Genomic DNA, 20,263 nt, shown 5'->3' on the forward strand with positions numbered 1-20,263 from the left:
CCACCAGGGGCCCTGTACCTCCTAGAACAAGGACCTCTCTGCACTCCTGTGTCTCAGACTTATGAGAGGGTAGCTGCTGAGACCTCCCCTGGCCCATGCCACTCTGTTTTAGGCCTGCAAAAGAGAGCAGCCATGGGACCCTCTACCAACTCATACCACTTTGTCTCAGGCCTGAGAGATGGCAGCTGCAAGGAGCCCATTGGATAGTTGGTGACAGTTCCTTCCAGTCCAATGGCCCTGAAGGAACACAGGAAAGGGCTTACCATCCGGATCACCTCTGGGGACAGAATGTACTGAGTTGGGGTCTGTGTCTTCTGCTCGGGATCGAGGTAACAACTGCGGATGCTGGGGTATTTCTTCAGGCGTTTCTGGGGAGGGTGAGACTTGGGCTTGGTCAGGTGGCAGTGTAGATAGAGTGGGGTGACTGGTGGACTTCAACGGGTCCTCTGAAGAGTTGTCAGTGGCCAGAGATGGACTGAGACCAGCCAGGACTGACCTAGGCAAAGGTGCAGCACCCCCCTGCACAACACTTGGAGGAGTGGCTTGGGCATCAGGAATAAGGTTTTCCTCAGGCCCTGCCTTGGCTTCAGCCTCCTTCTCCTGGGCAGGGAGACCAGGTCTGGCTGGGGATCTTGTGGGCAGACTGTCCAACCTTCCAGGACTGCCTGCTATTGGTGGCTGAGTAGCTTGTATCTCCTCCACTTCTTCCTCCTCTTCCTCATCAATGTCCAATGTCACTCTCCTGGCTTTGGCCTGCACAGGTGCTGGGGGACCCAGGGCAGCAGCTACCGTGGGTCTGGGAAGGGCAACTGGCCAGGGGGTTACTCGGATGGAGGACGGTGGCAGATTCCCACCTCCCAGAGCAGCTGGGGGGCCCTCTGCACCTGCCTGGACCTCGTTCACAATGGCCACAGTCGATTCTGCCTCGGCCACCTCCTGGTCATAGCTGTAGGGGTCTTCATACTGCCTCTCCGAGTCACCCTCCTCGGCATCTGAGAAGTTCCCATGGCAACCAGGAAGCTGGTAGCAAATGAGCTCACCACCAGCGTCAGGACAGTGGCAGGCCCGGCAGGAAGAGAGGTGGACAGTGTGGCCCGCAGCGTACTTACGGCCACTGTGGACACAGCCCACCTGGCCACACTGCGGGCAGCTGTCAGCTACTACCACAGCCTCAATGCAGTTGGGTGGCAGCTCAGGGCACAGCATAAACTGGCAGCTGATCTTGCCACCACCCGGTGGGCAGGAACACTCGGTGCTGCCAAAGTCCACAAAGTAGGACTGGCCAGCTGGAACTCGGCCATCCACGAAACCGCCCTGTACACAGTCATAGTACTGGTAGCCTTCGCAGGCGCAGCCCTGCTGCACACAGGTAGCACAGCAGGCGCCTGGCTCCAGCGCCTCCTCGATGCAGTTCTCCAGGGGTGGACACTCAGCACCTGTGCAGTCCTGCCACGGGACACCCATGCTTGGGCTCAGAGTCAGAGCTATGACCAGAGCCAATGCCAGCCATGCTCCTGCAGATCCCTGGAGCAGCATCATGTCCCAAGAGACCCTAGAAGGATAGAGAAGAAGGAAACCTGTCACACCAGAGATGAGAATGCGCACATGCCCCACCATGTCTACACACATCATGCAGCCATCTCCACACTCAGGCATCCCTCAGCCCTGCTCACACACACAGACACATACAGGGAAGATTCGGGAGCAGGAGGGCATGTAACTCAGGTGCTGAAGCAATGTGGCTTCACATCTGTGTTGCCAGGGTAACATGAGCCTTCTGAGCATCTAGCCCACAGTCTCACACACAGGTAAAGCTAAGCAAGCACCCATGAGTGCTTGCTCACTCAGTCTATGGCTGTGGCCTCTTTCTGAGCAGTCACCCAGACATGCTTATGGGTCATCTTGTAGGCACGCACACATGCACGCACACACGCACGCTCACAAGTCCATGTCTGCACACAGTTGCCAGAACAGTTTTCCTCCTCCAGATGCTTGACTACTAGTCAGGGGGTGAAGCGGAGGGTGCTGGGTAGGAACAGATCCCCTGAAGCAGAATGGCACAGACATCCAACCTCACGTATACTGCACCCCCAGCCCTCAGACTCCAGAGCTCAGTATCATTTATCCCATGAGACCCGGGACTTCAAGGTCAACCTGGGATGCTCCTGCCAGCTCCTTGTATCATCTTAATGTCTCTGTCCTGTCCATTACCAAGACCAGTTCACACAGCCCTGCTGCTCCACACAACATCTCCCACCTGCCCTGCCTGGTGCCCAGCTTATCCATCTTCCCATGGCACCTCTGCCTCCCTGGGACACAGTGGTCTAGGAGCTACTTCCATACATAAGGCCTGTCTGGCTTCCAGGAGCCTCTCACTCCACGCTCTCCTCAGAGTCCTCCCCAACCATTCAAATGCATTCTGCCCACCAATCCTCCCTCCTGCAAAAGTTACAGGTTCCCACAGGCAGTGAGTGACTCAGCATCAGGACAGCCCCTGGACAGCACAGTCCCCCGAAATCACAAGTGGGGGCTCTCACACCATCGGTTCTTTCTGATGGTACCTGGTGTGTGTGTGTGTGTGTGTGTGTGTGTGTGTGTGCTTGTGTGCATGTCTGGTGACAACACCCAGGTATGCATACATGTATGTGTATAAGCATGCCTGTTAAACATGTGTGTGATTACAAGGGACAACCTCAGATTTTATCCTCAAAACTACCTCCTCTGAGACAGGGTCCCTCACTGGCCAAGAACTTGACCCTTAAGTCAGCCTAGCTGGCCACTGAGCCCTAGGGTCCTCCCATCTGTCCTAGCAGAGCTGCAGTTACAGGGATATGGCACTGAGCCCAGGTCCTGGTGCCTGCCTTACTAAATGAGCAAGCCCAGCCCTGTTTTTTATCTTTCAGAAAATACAACAAAGTATACTCCCTGAACCTCAATATTTATTATTTTTTATAAGGGAAGATGTCATTTTTATTTAGAGACAGATCTCACATTGTATTCACAGATGTCCTTGAACCCAAGCAACTCTTCCTTCCTCAGCCTCCCAAGTACTGGAGTAGTGAGTAACAGGTCCGCACCCCCACACCCTACTCTCATGTCAAACACTAAAAAGATGCTAACTTCTTGAAGGTCTGAGGGAAGAAAGAGGAGCAAAGAGAGCTCTGAGCTTTCCAAAGAATGGGTGTGCTTGAGTTTCCCCCTCCCTCTGAGACCAGCCAGGGTGAATATGTTCTGTCAGCATGGCAGGAGCCCTGAAGGCAGCAATGGAATAATGCCAAGCTGGTCTCCACTAGCTGGCGGCACCAGCTGCAGGCACCAGGAGTCTGTACTAGGCACGTCCATGAACTGGGGGTTGTCAGCTAGTAAGATGGGCCACTTGGCTGACCTCCTGTGGGGTGAGTGGGCAGCGCCACCAGACAGAAGAACCAGTAAGATTGAGCAGGAGCAAACCCTGGGGAAACTCAGAATTGAGAATGGCAGGCGTGGAGCCAGCTCCCAGCCAAAAGACCTGATTTGGAACACGTAACCATGACACCCCACTGAGAAGACCATGGCAACCAGTAATGTAGCATAAAAACCTGGAGTTCTCTATGATGATGAGGTATCTAAATAGGCCCTAAGCTTCCTTCCTGGGCATTCCTCCCCACAAAAGATATTTAATCCCTGGTTTACCCTTAGTAAGGTGAATGCATTTACATCCTCCATCAAAGAAAACAGTTTGGATGAGCAAGAACCATCTCCTTCACCAAGGATTGAAGCAACCAGGAGGGTGGGGAGGGGGGCTTTCGTTGTAAAGAGCCACGTCTAAATCTCCTGGAAAAGGCCTCTCTTTCTCTTCTACCACTCAGAACCAAAACAGATTCCACCCCATCCCAGGCTCATTCATAGCCTTTTTGCCTGGCAAATAGACCCCTGAGGAGAAACACAGACCAGAGACACCCCCCCACTCCCATTCCCAACTCCCAGCAGTACCCCAACATTTTCTGGGCACACAGGAGACTGCAAACCACAGTGACCAATTCAGACTCTGCAGTTTGGAGCACCCCTATCGGCAAGGCAGCCTGGCTACTTTAAAACAGTAAATAGAGAAATTGGAAAGGATTGGGTTGTGAAGCCTGCTGTCTCAGGGTTTCAGGAGGTGGCGTCCGTCCGACTGAGGTAGGACAGCTTGCTGGAGGCAAAGTGCTTCAGGCTCTAGACTACAAATGCACAGGCTAGAGGCAGGAGCAGTAGGAGGCAGAAGAGGAACTTAGATGGGAGGGGGTGCCTTGGGGTGGCGCAGAAACAGGCAGGTTGGGAAAGAATGGCAAAAGCAGGCCAGGGACACGTGGGTCGCTGGCAGCCCAGGGTCCTGACAATGACTGAGGATGCTCTGTGTTGAGTGCAGCACAGATCCAGACAGAATGGCAGAGAACAACGAAGATGGAGGGGAGGGCATGGGAGGTACGTGGTGGGGCGGAGGGATGCTACTGTGAAGATCAAGTCCACTAGAGTTTGTGGACAGGCAGGATTTGGTCAGGCAGGGAAAGGAGCAACAGATGGAGGTCTATGGCTGTACTGGGGGATGTGAAGGATGGGCCAGGCAGCATTTGGGAAGTCAGGAAGCAGACACACAATAAAGATAACACTGGAGGGACGAGCCTGCACCATGCCATGTACACAATCTTTGGTACCCTGAGGGTTCACCCCAACTGACTAAGTCCTCACCTCCCCCCACAAGGTGTCAGAAGAGGAAGGGGAAGTGAGATCCAAGCAGCCTCCAGCCTCCACAAGCCTCCAGGGGCCTTCACAAGCCTTCTCAGTTGGCTCTTACCGTGCATGGATAAAGTGCCCCAGAGTAAGGTCTCAACCACACATAGATGAGGTGTCCCAGAGTTTCCCCTGTGAGCCCCACCATCCAGAGGTGAAGTACAGATAGGACATATGCTAGAACAGCATCATATGAAGAGAACTCCATCCAGTGTGCCCTGAAGCCACCACGCTGCATGGCATCATGTGAAGCTGGCACATACTTCACATCCGGGGAGCACTGGGCTGGTCTGTGGGATGATGGCACCACTGTGTGAGCCGAGTCTGGCTGTCTACCCCAAGCTGTGCTGCTCTATACCAGGGAAGCTGCACTCTGCCGCAACCCATCTTGGTTCTCCAGCTTTCTGTCCAGTCAAAGGAAGGAGCAAACCTTACTCCTGTCCCTTCAACAAGCACTCGGTCTCTCTCTCTGGCATATCGATTACCACTGTCAGCTCTGTGTCAGCACGTCTGTGCTTTGGGGCTATGATTGAGTGGCATGGGACCACGCAAAGACAAGCTCCATAACAATGCACAGCCTATGCAGTGACTGTGGGGAAGGTAGCAAACACAGTGTGGAGCCACTGGGCAGAGTAGCTCAGGTCCCAGGCAGGAGAGCACTAGATGTCATCTCTTGCCCCAGAATTCACACCATACAAACCTGTAGTGTTCATTGCTTAGATTTTCTACTTGATGTTTTGAACCATGGTTGGCTGCAGATAATTAACTGAAAGGTGAAGCTGTCAACAAGCGAGCATTTCTGCCTGTGACTTGGGTTCCACAGTAAGGCGATTCCTTTGCTTCTTCATTTCTGACTTCTGATTCTGACAAGAAGAGCCCTGTTAGAACTGGGAAATAAAAGCTCAGGGCATGCAGTCCCGCTGGGATTTCAGAACAGTGATGAACACTAGGTTAGGGTAAGTACACCCCTGAGATATGTAGGACATATTCATTGCTGTGTATCTGAAACCCTGTTTTAACTGGTAGCCTGCACTGGATGGGAAGCTCAGTCTGGTGCTGTATGCCTGAAAACTTCTCAAGCATTTGGAGGGAATCTCCCTTAAATGACAGGCAGCTACAGAAAACCCTGGGGCTTGCAAACAGCTGGGCTGACAGCTGGAAAACAAACATGCAAGTCCTTTTCGTTGGCTGGTCAGAAAAGAGGAATCAGCTTGACCTGGCCAGAGGGCCACCCCCAAGGCCGCCAGACCCATCCCCGCATCCAGCCAGAGGACAGCAAGCCAGCAGCCAGCCCATTTGTGCACAGTTCCACCCAGGGGGGCTTGTATTATGTCCACACTGTCACCACTGCTCTGGCCCTGACTTAGCCCCATTAGCTCTCTGTGAGGTCTGAGAGCTCCCAGTCTTTACTCCACAAAGACTTGGGCTTCTCCTTTGTTTACGATACAGTCTACCATGTAGCTCCAGATAGCCTGAAACTCACTATGTAAAGACCATAATGGCCTTAAACGTCCGGGTCATTCTTCCTCTACTCTGCCTTCTGTACCCTCTATTCAGTAGTCACTGTGTCCAGCCGCTAGTCACCCTCAATGTGTCAGTCTTTTAATATCCAACCAACAAACTGCAGTTCCTCAAGACCCTCAATGGTGGGAAATGTGTCCCACGTCCCCATTGGCCTCGAGTCTGGAATATGGATGTGTATGCACTGCATGCCTCAGCAAGCCATAGCTCCTGGGGAACAAGGGTCCCAGCCTCAGTGCAGCACCATGCTATCAATGGGTCCTGCAGGTAAGGGCCCCAGAGTTCAGCCCTCACTCTGCCAAAGACCAGGAAGAGCTATGCCAAGATGAGGAGATGCCTGCCAGCCAAGAGCAAGGGGGTGGAGAAGATACAGATGTGAGTCATCAGTGACCAACACCTGACAGCTGGGGAGACAACAGGTGGGTGTGAGTCATCAGTGACCAACACCTGACAGCTGGGGAGACAACAGGTGAAGACAACTGGAGCCATGCAGACATGTGTCTAGCACACACAGAGACACATAAGAGAAAAAAGCAAACACATGCCCTGCACAGACCAACATAACAAAGACACACAGAACACACACACGTATACACAGAGAGAAATATGAACACACACAGACATACAAATGCACCCACAAAAAGACAAACACACACACACACACACACACACACACACACACACACACACAGCAAAAGCACTGGCAAGGGCTTGCTTCTAAAACTGTCCAGAACTAATTTAAATGCACAGATTAGTTCACCAAGGCCCAGAAGGATAAGACCATGTCTTTTAAATCCTAAATCCCACCCTCACCACTGCATGCTGCCCACTGGTAGAGGCCAGTAAAGACAACACACTTATCTTGAAAATGGAATAGCACCAACCTCAGCAAGGACATTCTGGCACAGGCCCCAGGTAGATGCCCCTTGAGGACATGATGTCCAGTGACAAGCTGGTCAAAATGGACACTCACTAAAGAGTCCATTTACAAAACTACATAGAGCAATTGGACTCAGAATGCTGGGCCCAGGGCACACGAAGGGAGCTGGTATTGAACGCCCAGAGTTTCTGTTCAGGAGTAAAGAGTCTAAAGACAGAATGCTGACAGCTGCCTAACACTGTAGCTGCTTGCGGCACACTCAAAATGATCAAAATTCTGTGTATATTTTACCAAAAGGAAAAAACCCAAAGAACCTAACATGTACATGCACCGCCCCCCACTGCTCCTGAAGCCTGACTTTAGTAGTAAGCTTCCTGGCTGCCAGTGCCAAAAGGGAAATTAGAGGGTGACCCGGCACTCCTCGCCTGATAAGAGGAAGTCATTAGTTCACTGAGAAAATAAGCTCGTTCTTGGCACAAGCCCTTAATCAGGAGCTTCGAGGTTAGTAAGGTTCATCTCACAATGCCGGACACCAGGCTTCGAGGGCCGGGCATGTTTGTTTTATTTAACTATATTTGCTGATGAGATCCACAGTCAGAAAGGGTGATTAAGGGGTATGAGCTCAGACCTGAATGGCAACAGGAGCCCAAGTCCTTCAGTTCAGCAAGCATCTCTCCACCTCACTCTCATCAGTCCTGGGCCAGATGCCAACATGGGACAGTGGACAAAAACAACAGAAGTCCTCCCTCTAGGGCATAACTGTCATCCTAGCAATTTGGAACCTGTGATACAAGATCATGAGTTCAAGGCCAGCCTGGGCTACATAGTTGAACTACTACCAACAATAACAACCAGAAAGTAAACCAACATAGAAAGAATGTGCATTAGATAGATAGACAGACAGACAGACAGACAGATAGACAGACAGACAGTGAGAGAGAAAGAGGGAGAGGAGACTGACTTTTATAAAACTAATAACCTAATGTAGAAAAAAAAAAAAAAACAGGAAAAAAATCACTAAGACAATTGGGGCATTGTGACAGAGAACTAGGCACACCCTTGGTAAAAAGAGGACAGAAGAGGCTGAGGAGGTGACATTTCAACTGAGACCCAGCCCTCCCCTCCCCCAAAATGTGCAGCCATCCAAAGATCTGGGGATGGCAATGGGCAGAAGAAATGCATGTTCAGAGGCCCCAGGGCGTGAATCAGTCTGACTCACTGTGGTGGCTGCAAGAGAAACAGCAGGAGATGGAAAATGGGCAACAATAAAGTAGGTGATCAGGAATAAGGGAGAAGCGGCATGGATGGCCTTAGTCACACAGGTCTAGTATACGAGGAGCTCGACAGAGCACAGGACACACATTCTTCTACATAAGGTTATGGGTAACAGCATCCTCGGAATTCAAAGAGCATCCCCTCCTAAGGTCTGAGGACAACCCCAGTCTTAGAAAGCAGGAAATCTAGAAAAACCAAGTCTTCCAAGTGGGCATGTCCAACCTACAGCCTGCAGGCCATATGGTTCCAGCAGATCTGTGAATGTAGTCCACACAACTGTAGGCAACAATGGTAAAAGGCTGGACACCCCTTTTATAGGATTTCATGCCTACCCTTGCCAAGTCTTCTGGAAGAAGGGCCCACAGAGCCATAGTGCCTTCCAGGAACAGCCTCTCGATTCATGAAGGTGGTGCCACCCAAGGGTCTGCTCTCCTGCTTAACCCAACACCAAAGCACATTCTGTACATGTGTTTTTCCTCCGTAAGATGCTTTACAAAAGAAGACAAAACAAAAAACAAGTTGTTCAGAAAAAGGCAAGAAAAGAGGGCAGGGAGCTGGGAATGGACAGATGGGAAGGAACACGAGGCATACACTCCAACTGCCATCGAGTCTGCCTTCTATCTGAGGCTCTACTTCCTGCCTTTCCTGTGACTCAAGTCACAACATAGGATGGTGTGATTGGTCACAGACCAAGTCTGGCTGTGCTTGGAAGAAGTCAGCAGGAACTCAAGGGAGGGTCTGGGGTCTTCTGGGGCACAGAGCTTGAGCAAAGGAATGGGCCAGGAAGTATTGTGGAAGCTAGAGATGGAGTATGAAAGGTTATGGGACACACAAACCCCAATACCTTGGGAAGAGAAGAAGGGAAATGCTAAGTCCAGATACAAGTCGTGGATTATGTGATGCCCCAGAGTCAGACTTGGTGGCACATGCATATGGTTCAAGCTACTTGAGAGGCTAAGGCAGAAATACCGGAGTTCAGGTATTTGGGGCCAGCCTGGGCTACATAATAATAAATTAAGTCTTTAAAAAGAGACCAAAAGCTGGGTAAGCTTGCTTGGCCCCATGTGAGATTTAGGGTGCCAGGCAGCTCCTCATTTACTCTCCAGCCCCTGGGCTTTCCTTCAAAGGGGTGAGCTCATGAGAATGCTGGAAAAACAAATTCTCAATGGGACAGCCAGGCCTCACCCTCCCTTCCCACTCCTCCCTAAGAAAGAAAAGAATGAAATTCTGCCAAGTGTCGGGTGAGGGCTGACCCTTGGATTCATAGGTATGAACCGCTAATCTCATAACCAAGACAAGCAGGTGAAAAATTACACAGCTTAACGCCCAGCATTCTTCATTAACCTTCCAGAAAAGAAAATGTTGCTTTTGGCTCAGGAGTGCTCCATCCATGCCTTCCCCTGTTACTAAAGCCTACAAAGAAAAGCGGAAGCAGTCCCAGGGTGGAGCAGTGAGAAGAGCTTGCCTGGGCCAAGACTGATCTCATCATCCCTACCTGGGGCTCCATCCAGCCTACAACTGCGCACCCCTGACCTCCTGTAGCTCCATGTCCTGCCTGCCTGGGCTGCCTCCACTGCTCCCACTCAGTGTGCTCTGTAAACACTGAAGCCCAGTGGGGCACAAGGAATGGTTTTGACTATACAGCACACCCCTTTGTAAGAACAACCCCATATTACCTCTGGGGCCCACTGCATGCAACTTAGCACTTCTCACTTCTCACGCAACAGGGCTTAGTGGTGAACACCAAATCAGAGTCTACAGCACCCAGCTCAGGGGAGACAGCGGCAAACAACTGGTGTCTATCGCCCTGTATGAGGCATCAAGAATCCCTGAAGTCAGCCCGTCTTCCTTATTGCAAACCACCTATCTCTCCCCAGCTGCCTCCCTTTGGAGACCTCCAAAGGACCAATTCCTACCAAACCAGAAGATTCTCCATGGTTCCCAAGCCCTCCTTTTACCCCAGTCTGAGGTGCTTTTCTTCTGAAGTTGTAGGCCCATCCCATGCTTAAAGCCAATCCCAAAGGGTTAGGAAGAGGCTAAAGGGGGAGTTAGTAGATAGTAGTAAGTAGGTGGATAAATGGATGGATGAATAAATGGATGGATGGATGGATGGATGGATAGATGGATGGATGGATGGTGGATGGATGGATGGGTGGATGGATGGATGGTGGATGGATGGTGGATGGATGGATGGTGGATGGATGGTGGATGGATGGATGGGTGGGTGGGTGGGTGAATGGATGGACGGATGGATGGATGGATGGGTGGGTGGGTGGGTGAATGGATGGATGGATGGATGGATGGATGGATAGATGGATGGACGGGTGGGTGGATTGGTAAGTGGATGGCTGATGGGTGGATGGACAGATGGATGGTTGGATAGGTGGATGAATGGGAAATATATATATAATAGGTGGGTAAATTGAGTGTGTGGGGGTATATGGATATATGGGAGGGCTACTGTTTGGGTGGGTGGATAAATGGATAAGAGCATGAGTGTACAGGTCAATAGTGAGTGGGTGTGTCGACAGAGGGTTTGGTGGAGAATTGAGTATGTGTGTGGATAAGTGAGTGGCTCCTAGATGAGAGGATCAGAAGGATAGATGGGTAAAAGGGTGAGTTAATGGACACATAAACTTATCCCCAGAAAAAGTAGATAAGAAAATAGATACTAGTAAGTATGGGGATCTGAGTAGGTGGGCTGATGGCGAGTGGAGGACATGTGGATGAGAAGGTAGACTCATGGGTGGCTCAGTAAGTGTGTGTGGCAGTGGGGTGGATGAGGAGATGGAGGATGGAGATAGGTGATGGCCAGGTACATCAGCAAGGGATGAATGGACTCACAGACCAGTGGGCACTGGCTGTGTGCATGGGGGTAAAGAGCCAGGCTTGCTCACTGATGTTACAGACCAAGGGAACACAGCCTGAGGCTCCACCACTGGCCAGCACCTCAGACAGCTCCCTACCCCAGGGACCAGCACCAGAGCTCAGGCCCTGGGGTCAGACTGGCCTTGTTGAGGTCCCAGCACACTGAGCTCCCCTGCTGTGGGTCCACAGGTGAGAGGCTGTGGCTCTCTGAGCTCAGCTCCCAGCCCGGTGCAGGAGAACACCACTGTCCTCACGGGAGACTGGGTGGGAAGCCTTTTGACAGAGGCCAGCATGAGACTGCACAGACAGGGCCCCTCAAAATTTCCATCCTATTAAAAGACTGTTTTAAAAATTGCTCCAGGCCTTGAAAATGGAATGTGCCTCCCCTCCTCCCATTATAAAACCAGGAAAATCCTGAAATCTAAAGCAGACACAGACAGTACAAGAGAAGACCTCACTGCCCACTCTCCCTAAGGCACCAGACGCCAGAAGCCACACAATGCTGGAAATCAGCATGGCTCTCCATACTCCCAGGCAAGAGCTGAAAGGAAATTCAACACAAACATCCCTTGATGCTGAAATAAGAGCAATAAAATCCAACTCTGTGGAATCCAAGCCTCTGAGAAGGGCCAGCCCAGGAGAATGAGACGGCTTTTCAAGGATGGGTTTGGAGACAGCATGGCTGCCAATGACACAGACTCTCGAAGCCCATAGGGGGCTGCAGAGCCAGACGCCTCCCCTACCCACAAATTGTAGGTCCAGCAAGAGCCCCTGTGTAACAAGCTACTCACACATTTGTGGGGGTGAGATAACCCCTTAGGGGCTGGGTTGGGCTTTCACCTGCCCTGGCTCTCTCTGAGTTTTTGTCTTTCCTTCTTTCTCAAGACCTTTTGAGAGGACAATATGAAGTTTAATTCTATGGTCATATATGCATGTGTAGGCACACATGTGATGGGCTCCCATTCACTTGGTTCCCACCGTTTCTGAGTAAGAGCCAGCCCTGGATACTGAGCACAGCCACTCTCCTCTCCCCAGACCATACAGCTTTCTAGGTCCTTCTGTGACTGACTGGCTTTCTGCACCTATCTTCTTCAGCTGCCAACACAGCCAGATAGAGAGGGCAGCTGCCAACACAGCCAAAGGAGAGAGGGCAGCTGGTTTTTCTAAACTCCCCAGGGCCTTTGCCAAGTAATAATTATTGGCACAGACCTGGAATTTGGGTATTTCTCAAGATTGCCAGAGAAGCAGGTGGTGTGCAAACCCCAGCAAGATCTGGACCTAGCCCTGGTACTGAGGGTCTGAGAAACCATACCCTACTTCCCACCCTGCCGAAGGGCCACCACTGCTGAGGTAGAGACAAGGGAGCAGGACTAAACTGGGTGTTACTGAAGATGGGGCTCAAAATCAAACACATGGTTACAAGGCAACTGAAAGCAGGTGGCCCAGGGCCCCAGAAATACTCTCCCCTGAAACGTCTCTGTGGCTCTGTGAGGATTAGGAGGCAGTGTGGAGGCTGAAGAACCCAGTGACTCACTCCATGGGCAATCGCACTCACATGCATGCATACAGGGACACACGTAAATATAATTAAAAGACGAGAGTGTTTGTCTATGGGTACTCATGACTATGGGTGTGTGTTCCTGTGTGTTTTCTTGTATGCATATGTGTGTATGCATGTCAAGGACTGGAGTGTATTGGCAGGTTGTGTTTACAAGACATTCTATGTCTTGAGACAACCTGTCTTGATGCCCTGATCCTTGGGTCTCAGGAGGACTTCCCCTTTGGCTACCTACCTTTCCACATGCTTCACACTGTGTTCTCTCTCCCTCCCTGTTCCTCCCTCTCCCCTTTCCTTTCCCTACCTCTCTCTCTTTCCTTCTCCCTCCCCCTCCCCTCTCCCTCTCCTCACTCTTCTTCTCCCTCTTCCCTTCCCTACCCTGCCTCCCAGACTCCCTGGTTCATCTTACTGACCTTAGGATCAGTTCTCATAAAATGGCTCAGACTCAAGGGAAATAGCAGGGAGGGTGCTCAAGGGTCCCAGGGATTAAGTACTGCAATATTTTTCTGATGTGTTTTTAGGTTGAGGTGGCCCTTAAGCCAGAACTTTCTAGATTTCCTGAATGCTCCCTTGGATAAAAGTCAGGGCTGGGCATTTAGGCTGGGGGTCACAGTTAGGGGACAATGGACTCCGGGGCACCAAGGACCATGAAGCCAAATATCAACTTGACAATGACACCTCAGCAACCAGAGGAGTGAACTAACAAGAGAAAAGCCACCAGTCGGCACTGCCCACCTGCCGAGTGTTTGGAGATTATAACCATCCTTCCATCCTCTGGAAGGAAGCTGTCATTCAACTCATTCCCTAGGTGGAGACTCTGAGGCTGGGAAAGATACACTGTGAGTAAGGCCAAAGGCTAGTAGCCAACCTTTCCCACACATCCCACACACTGCCCAGCCCTCCTCACACTTCAGAGCCTCTTTCTACATGCAAGCCATCCTTGAGCCCAAAAGTCAGTAGAGCCAAGAGTATTATTCTCACCTCAGAGATGAGCCGGCTGAGGCCCAATGGGATGAGAGACCTTGCGAGATCAGGCCTGCCTCAAGCAGTGTCTTCCTGTGGATGGAGCAAATGGTGACAGTGCCACAGCCCCCCACCTCCTGAGGCTCCCGGCATCCCCTTGGCCTCTGCCCAGTACTGGTGGGTGGCATCATTTCCTTACCAGCTGGAAGGCGTGGGTGGGGACCCTGGCCAGGGACAATACAATCGGTCTCCACCCCGAGGAAGGAAGCAACGTTCCCCTAGACCTGCACTTTCTCTGCAGCAATCGTCCACATGCAGAGGCATTTCTGTACCCGTTCCAGATTACAGTAACTTTGAAGACAATGGCTGTAAATGACGCACAGCCTGACCCTCAAGGGACCCAGGGAAAAGACAAGCCAAATGGAGGCCCATAGCACCCACCACGGAGGACATGGAGGAGAACTGGCTCCAGCCCATTCTTTCTCTCTGACTGCCAACCGCTATGTCGTCTCAGAGCCTTGGTCTGCCTACCCTGTCACCTCAGAGTTCTGGCCTCCAGGATCAATGTCTCAAAAGCTTGTCAGTGTCCCTTTGCCCAACATTGAGTGTTCTCTATGCCCAGGTTTCTATCTACCTCCCTTCTCATGACCAAACTACTCACCAAGAGAAGCCAGACTCTCTCAGCCCTAGTCTTCCCTTCTTTCTTTCCATCAGAGTGGTGGTCACAGCCTGTCCAGGAAGCTCCCCAGCTCCCTGAGGCTCATCTGCATGTGGCTGTTGCATGGGTTGGCCTTCGAGACCTCTGAACTTGCCAAGGAGACTTGGGGAGCTAACACATGATCCCCAACTCCAGCAAGCACCTCCCTGGATATTCACACAAAATGCCCACTAGACTCAGCCATCCCTAAGGGTGGCCAATCAGTTTTCACTGCTCCCATTGAAGTCTTCATTCGACACTCTCCATTTATCCCATCAGTACGCAGAGCTACCCAGCCAAGGGGGGAGGAGATAACCCAGATGTCACCTCCAGCCTGCTATCCCCATCACAGTCATGGGGATCTTGTGTTTCAACCAGACCTCTCCCTGACCCATCAGAGTTCCCTAACAGTGTGCTACCTCCAGTGGCCAGCCCCACCCACCTCCATAACTATCCACTTTTCTCAGTCATGGGGTGGGCAGAGGTCTCATCCTGTAGCTGGTCTGTAGTTTTGACAGGCTTTCTGTCTCCTGGCAGCAGTACCTAGGGTGGGGCTCCTAATGCCGAGACCACAGTCAGTCCCTGTCCTGGCATCCTCCCTACCCATCTGTTCACAGGGACATGTGCACTAATCTGCCTCCCATCTGTGTCTCCCACCAGATCTAGCTCTGTGGTGTGGAAGAAGTGGCTTGGCTCACTGGGCTGTCCTCAGCACTCAGAAGCATTCCACACAGAGTGGGTGCTGTGTGAAGGCAGCACGTCTTCTCTAACAAAACTGGAAAAGGACTGTACTGACCAGTTTACAGTTAGGAAACCGAGGCTCAGAAGCTGAGTGAGGCAACGAGCCTGACGAAGCATATTTGGTCAGCAGAGCTGTGGGCCTCACAGGAAGCCAAGTGGGAACTTTTTCTGCATCAGCTTCTCCCCATGCAAAAGTGGGGTCTGAGTTGCCCCCTGGGCTAGGCTGTATGCCTAGGACCAATTGAGGACATGGGCTTCCAACCAAATGCCAAATGCCCATTCCAGACAGTCCTCAGGGATTAAACAGGAGTGCACACCCCAGGAAAGGAAGCAAGAGAAAAGGGGGAGGGAAAGAGGGGGGATTTCCTTTTGCTCACTGGCTAGACTTTGCAAAACGTGACTTTGGCACCATACAATGTAATCACCATGGAAAGTTTCACAGGTTGTGCCAGGGAGAAGTCTGTCTGTTCATTGAGGTCACGCACACAGGGATGTGAATAACAACTCTCTCTTGTCACCCAACACTTCACAAGCGAACACCCGCTCGCTAATGGCTTTCGGCTTTGTGTAATGTTTGGAGGTTTATTTTCTGTGTCACTAGGGGTGGCTCTCTGGGCCTTATACACTCTACCCATAGGCTCTGCTACTGATAATACCAACCAGCTTCTCCTGTATGTTCTGAGCCCCGGATCCCAAATATGACAAGGCATACAGTGGGAAGTCTTACCTCCCTTGCACTGCCCCTGCCCACGTCACACCTTTCCTCTGGGGTAGTGGCTGCTGCCGGGCAGGCCCATGGGAATGTGTATCCTGATCTGATCTGACAAAAGGCATCATGGCTGCACAAGTGGAAGCTCCTCCTTTTCTTCTCCCATCAGACCTTCTGGGTCTTTCCACACAGGCTACCTTTTAATTTTTACAGCTACATAATATGCCACAAAAGATTATGCTGGCCTCTCTTTGACCAGATCATGTCACAGGAAGTTTAGTGACCCCTGCCAGGCCTGACTCCCCATTTGCGTGTATTATTTCAAGATGAAGCCTGCCCTGACCACAGGCCTGGCTCTAACAAGGGCTTAGTGGCCACATGGTTCTGTAGAGGCATGAAGCCTCTGGAACCTGGACATGTCCAGGGCATCTTTATATGGTCCTGTATGTTGAGGCTTCCTGGTTCCAAACTTCCAGGAACTTCTGGGGCATGCTGGCATGCTTTGGAACTTCTGGGGCATGCTGGCATACTCCTTTCTTTGAAACACTAAGATGGCAGAGGAAGGGAGATCTCTGGGAGTCTGAGGTCAACCTGTTCTATATAGTGAGCTGAGGCCAGCCAGAGCTACATAGCAAGATTCTGTCTCAAGAAATAAAATAAAGCAAATGAAAACCTTACAGGAAATTTCAAACACTCTGCTGTATACCCCACAGCTTCTCTGTTCCTACCGCCTCCTTCCCACAAAAGCTCCACCTCCTCCCTTTTTCTCCCACACAAGCACTAAAGAGAGTCTCATCCTGGGCCCCTTGCACTAGCTGTCCCTATTGCTCACATCTCAATTTAGAAATCCTCCTCAAGGAGCCTCTTAACCCCATCCCTAAGCCTAAGCCACAAGATCAGGTCTAGACCAGCCCTTTTCATAGCAAGACTCTGTTTCAACCAAAAATGCACATGTGCACACATTCACACCCTCCAAGTCCACCTGGGCATATGTCTGGCTGTCTTTCCCTCTTTCCACAATATGTTCCCATCTGAATCTCACCACACCCTGCCTCCTCCAGTCAGAAAATCAGCTGCCTTGCAACATGCACAGCATCTGCTTCACCCACCCCCAGCTCCCATGAACTCTGCATCTGTACCTGGCCAGGTCAAAATGCTAGACAGTCATCTCCATCTCTGCCTTCTTGCTGCAAGCTCATGAACACTGGAAAATGCCAGAAATCTCTACTCTGCAAAGGAAAAGACTGAGGCCCAGGGAATGGGGTTGGGAGCAGAGCAGTGTGCTGCCTCTAGACTGCCTCCCTACCAGAACATCTCCAAGAAGCCCCAAGGAGAGGCCAGTGAGTTGCTGCCCCCTCCTCATGTCCCCTGAGCCGTGGACAGGCAGCCACATGTCACAGGGGTGCTTAGCATACCTATGATCAGCCATATGCAGTGAGCATGGAAGACCTCAGAAATTCCAGCTTAGAAGAACACAGTGACCACCATACTTAAGCCACTAGCAGCTAGCTGCCTGCAGCAGCATGGGCTTGGCTAAGTGGTATCCTGAGTCCCTTTCTGTGTGGCATCTCCTTTGCCAAGGCCAGCTAGGGAAACAGAAAAAACATTATTCACAGCCTAGTTTCTAAGCTTAAGGCACAAGGCCAGCAGATGTCCAAGAGGTCACACCGAGTGGTGCCATGGATTTGCCCAGACTTTGTGATCTCTACTTGAGGGGCACAGGAGTCATGGGAAAGGGGGCTATCACTCTCATCCGACTTCAAAGTCCTTGTGGGCCAGGCTGTGTGTAATCTTACTCCTGGACTCTGGGTTAGCAGTCACCATGTCTTAGTCATGGCATTGAGCACCTACTGTGTGTCAGATGTGGATAAGACTCAGGAAACTCTAGAGTCACTGACATCCAGGCCTCCCTTTCTCAGGATTCAATGCTGGATGGGCAGAGAGCCTTGTTCCAGGGTGTGGAAAATGTTCCTTTGCTTGCTGACATCTCCCCAAGCCTCCCTTCTCCCTGTCAGTCAGGAGAACCAGTACAGCTTCACAGAGTGGCTCTCAGAATAACAAGAAGAATGCTATGTGAGGCCTATCTCAGGTCCACCAGGAGCTCTGACCTTCCTCCTATGGAGACATCAGGCCATCACCCCCACAAACCAGCACAAAAAGTCTGTCCTGTTACTAAGATCCCCTGTAAACCTGAATCCTGGACATTCCCACCTTTGTAGTGACCAAGGTCCTCAATAGTAGAAGGCTTACTTAAGGAATAGCAGAGGTTAGCCCGGGCTCCCGCTTGAGATAGCCCAGCATGTAAAGGGCCATAACCAGAACAGGTCTCCAAAGGCCAGACAGGAGCCCAGAAGGAAAGCCTGGTAGAGACTGCAACCAAAGGTGCCCCTAGCCCATCCCTAAGGGAGGCAGGCCAGCAGCACTGGTTGAAGAATGCCACAAAAGCATGTGAATCCTGAGCAGCCGGAGCTTGCGTTTTTCAAGAAAAGACGGAAATCCGGACTTTTCTATGAAAGCTGCCAGTTAGTAAATGCTGGCAGCTAATTAAATTTTTAAAAACAATAATAGCACGCCAAGAGCCAAGCAAAACATGCAGAGCTAGTCACAGCCAGGGCTGGCGGGTCTGTGCTTCCAGTCAGACGCTTTCTACATACTAGAATGGGGGTGGGCAGGAAGACAAGGGGTACCTACCTTGGCAACAGCTCCCATCCTGCCTTTTCTCTTGGGGTTTCTACACACGCGCACACACACACACACACACACACACACACACACACACACACCACTTGGCACCTCTGCAAGGTGAGGCCAGAGTTCCGGTCATTCCATGACAAATCTGCATTAGCTCAACTCAGTGCTGAGCCCAGGGAGCTCTCTGCTGCCACCCACATCACCAAGGCTCTCCTGAGGATGTCGGGGTTCAGCACCCTCTGAGCAACAAGCACCCACACCATACATTTCTTTTTGTTTCTTTGGCCTGTCATAGAACACCTGCTGGCTCAGACCAACTTCTGACTGGCCCAAGTGCCCATCACCACAAACAGATGGGCAAGATCGCAGGACAGCTGAGGAAGACTGGATGGACCCTTGCCTAGGAGACTGGGGTGAGGGGAGGGAGAAACAAGAAAGAGGTAGTGAGGAGCCAAGCCCACCCCTGAAGACTGAGCCCCTCCTGGGCCCCCCAGGCCACTGCAGGAGTGAGCCAAGACTAACACCAGCAGCCACCTCCTTCTCCCTGAAGCTCCCACTCAGCAGGAGAACCACAGATGCTAGGGACCATGACACTGTGCACTCTCTGTGTCTTCAGGTCTTAGTCCAACACGGACCTGTGGGATGTGTGTGAAATAGCGGATGAAGATAAGCGTGGGGTTGAACCAACCGGCGTTGAACCAAACTTTCTATGGATTTCGAATGCACACGTGCTTAACACAGACACATTTGCATGTCTGAAAGATGCCTAAAACGGGCAAGTATGTGTGAAAGGATGCACGTGCAGACGGATGTGGGAAAGGTGAACGTACACAGCCCTGCATGGGAGATTCTGGACTGGGAGTTGGGGTGGCCTGTTTCTCTGCAGAGTTTGCAGTAACTGTTGCTAGTTTGAGTGCATGTGTGGCAGTTTGTGACTACGGGTGGGGTGGTGCCAGACCGAGAGGCCCAGTCTCCCCTGCTTGCGGGGCGGGGAGGGGGTGACCCTGGGAGACCCTGAAGGACAGGGCTGGGATATGGAGGGCCACAGAGACGCAGCCAGCTCAAGACAAAATGACTGACCTGGAGGGAGCGCGGCGTGGAGACCCAGGGGCTCGGTACTTACCCGGTGTTCTGTGTTGAGCTGCTCTGCCTCCGTCAGTCTGTCTGTGCACCCGCCGGTCGCCGTCGGTGAATCCAGAGCCCGCGCGGCGCAGGGTGGAGAAGAGGGGGACAAGCCAGGCCTTGAGGCCCCGCCCCACAGGTCCCGCCTCGGGGCGGGGCCTCTGATTTTGCTAAGATTTCGCCCAACCCAAGGCTCAGCCCGCCCATATAGGAGCCCAGGAGCAGGGCTGGCTCTTCTGTCTTGGTCTCTGAGCCCCCTTTCCACTCCCCCTCTCTATGCTCTGGCTACACTTGAGACCCAGATGTCTCAGTACTGAGCCACCCTTTAGCTTCTCCTCCTGGACCCAGTACCCTGTGATGGGCAGAGGTGCTCAATGCTGCCTGGGGCCAGGCCTGCAGAAATTGCATGGGCGTACTCCCACCTCAGTTCTCCACAGTCTAGATCACCCTGTCCTTTTTTCCTTTTTCCCCTGGCCTATTTCTGTTGCC

At 51.8% G+C, this 20,263-nt stretch overlaps 1 protein-coding gene across 2 annotated transcripts in view; it reads right to left on the reverse strand.

Moving 5' to 3' along the window:
- Positions 1 to 19,859, reverse strand: part of FBLN2 (fibulin 2) — a 61,861-nt gene extending 42,002 nt beyond the window's left edge. For both annotated transcript variants that reach the window (XM_080914991.1, XM_080914990.1), the window contains exons 1-2: positions 19,776 to 19,859; positions 264 to 1,552 (exon numbers count right to left, since the gene is read on the reverse strand). In XM_080914991.1, coding sequence (XP_080771117.1) covers positions 264 to 1,539 — 1,276 coding nt within the window. In that variant the 5' untranslated portion in view covers positions 1,540 to 1,552; positions 19,776 to 19,859. The remainder of the gene's footprint in view (positions 1 to 263; positions 1,553 to 19,775) is intronic.
- Positions 19,860 to 20,263: the final 404 nt, after the last annotated feature.

The sequence above is a fragment of the Micromys minutus genome (genome assembly GCF_963924665.1).
Source record: "Micromys minutus genome assembly, chromosome: 3".
In the NCBI taxonomy this organism is placed as follows: domain Eukaryota; kingdom Metazoa; phylum Chordata; class Mammalia; order Rodentia; family Muridae; genus Micromys; species Micromys minutus.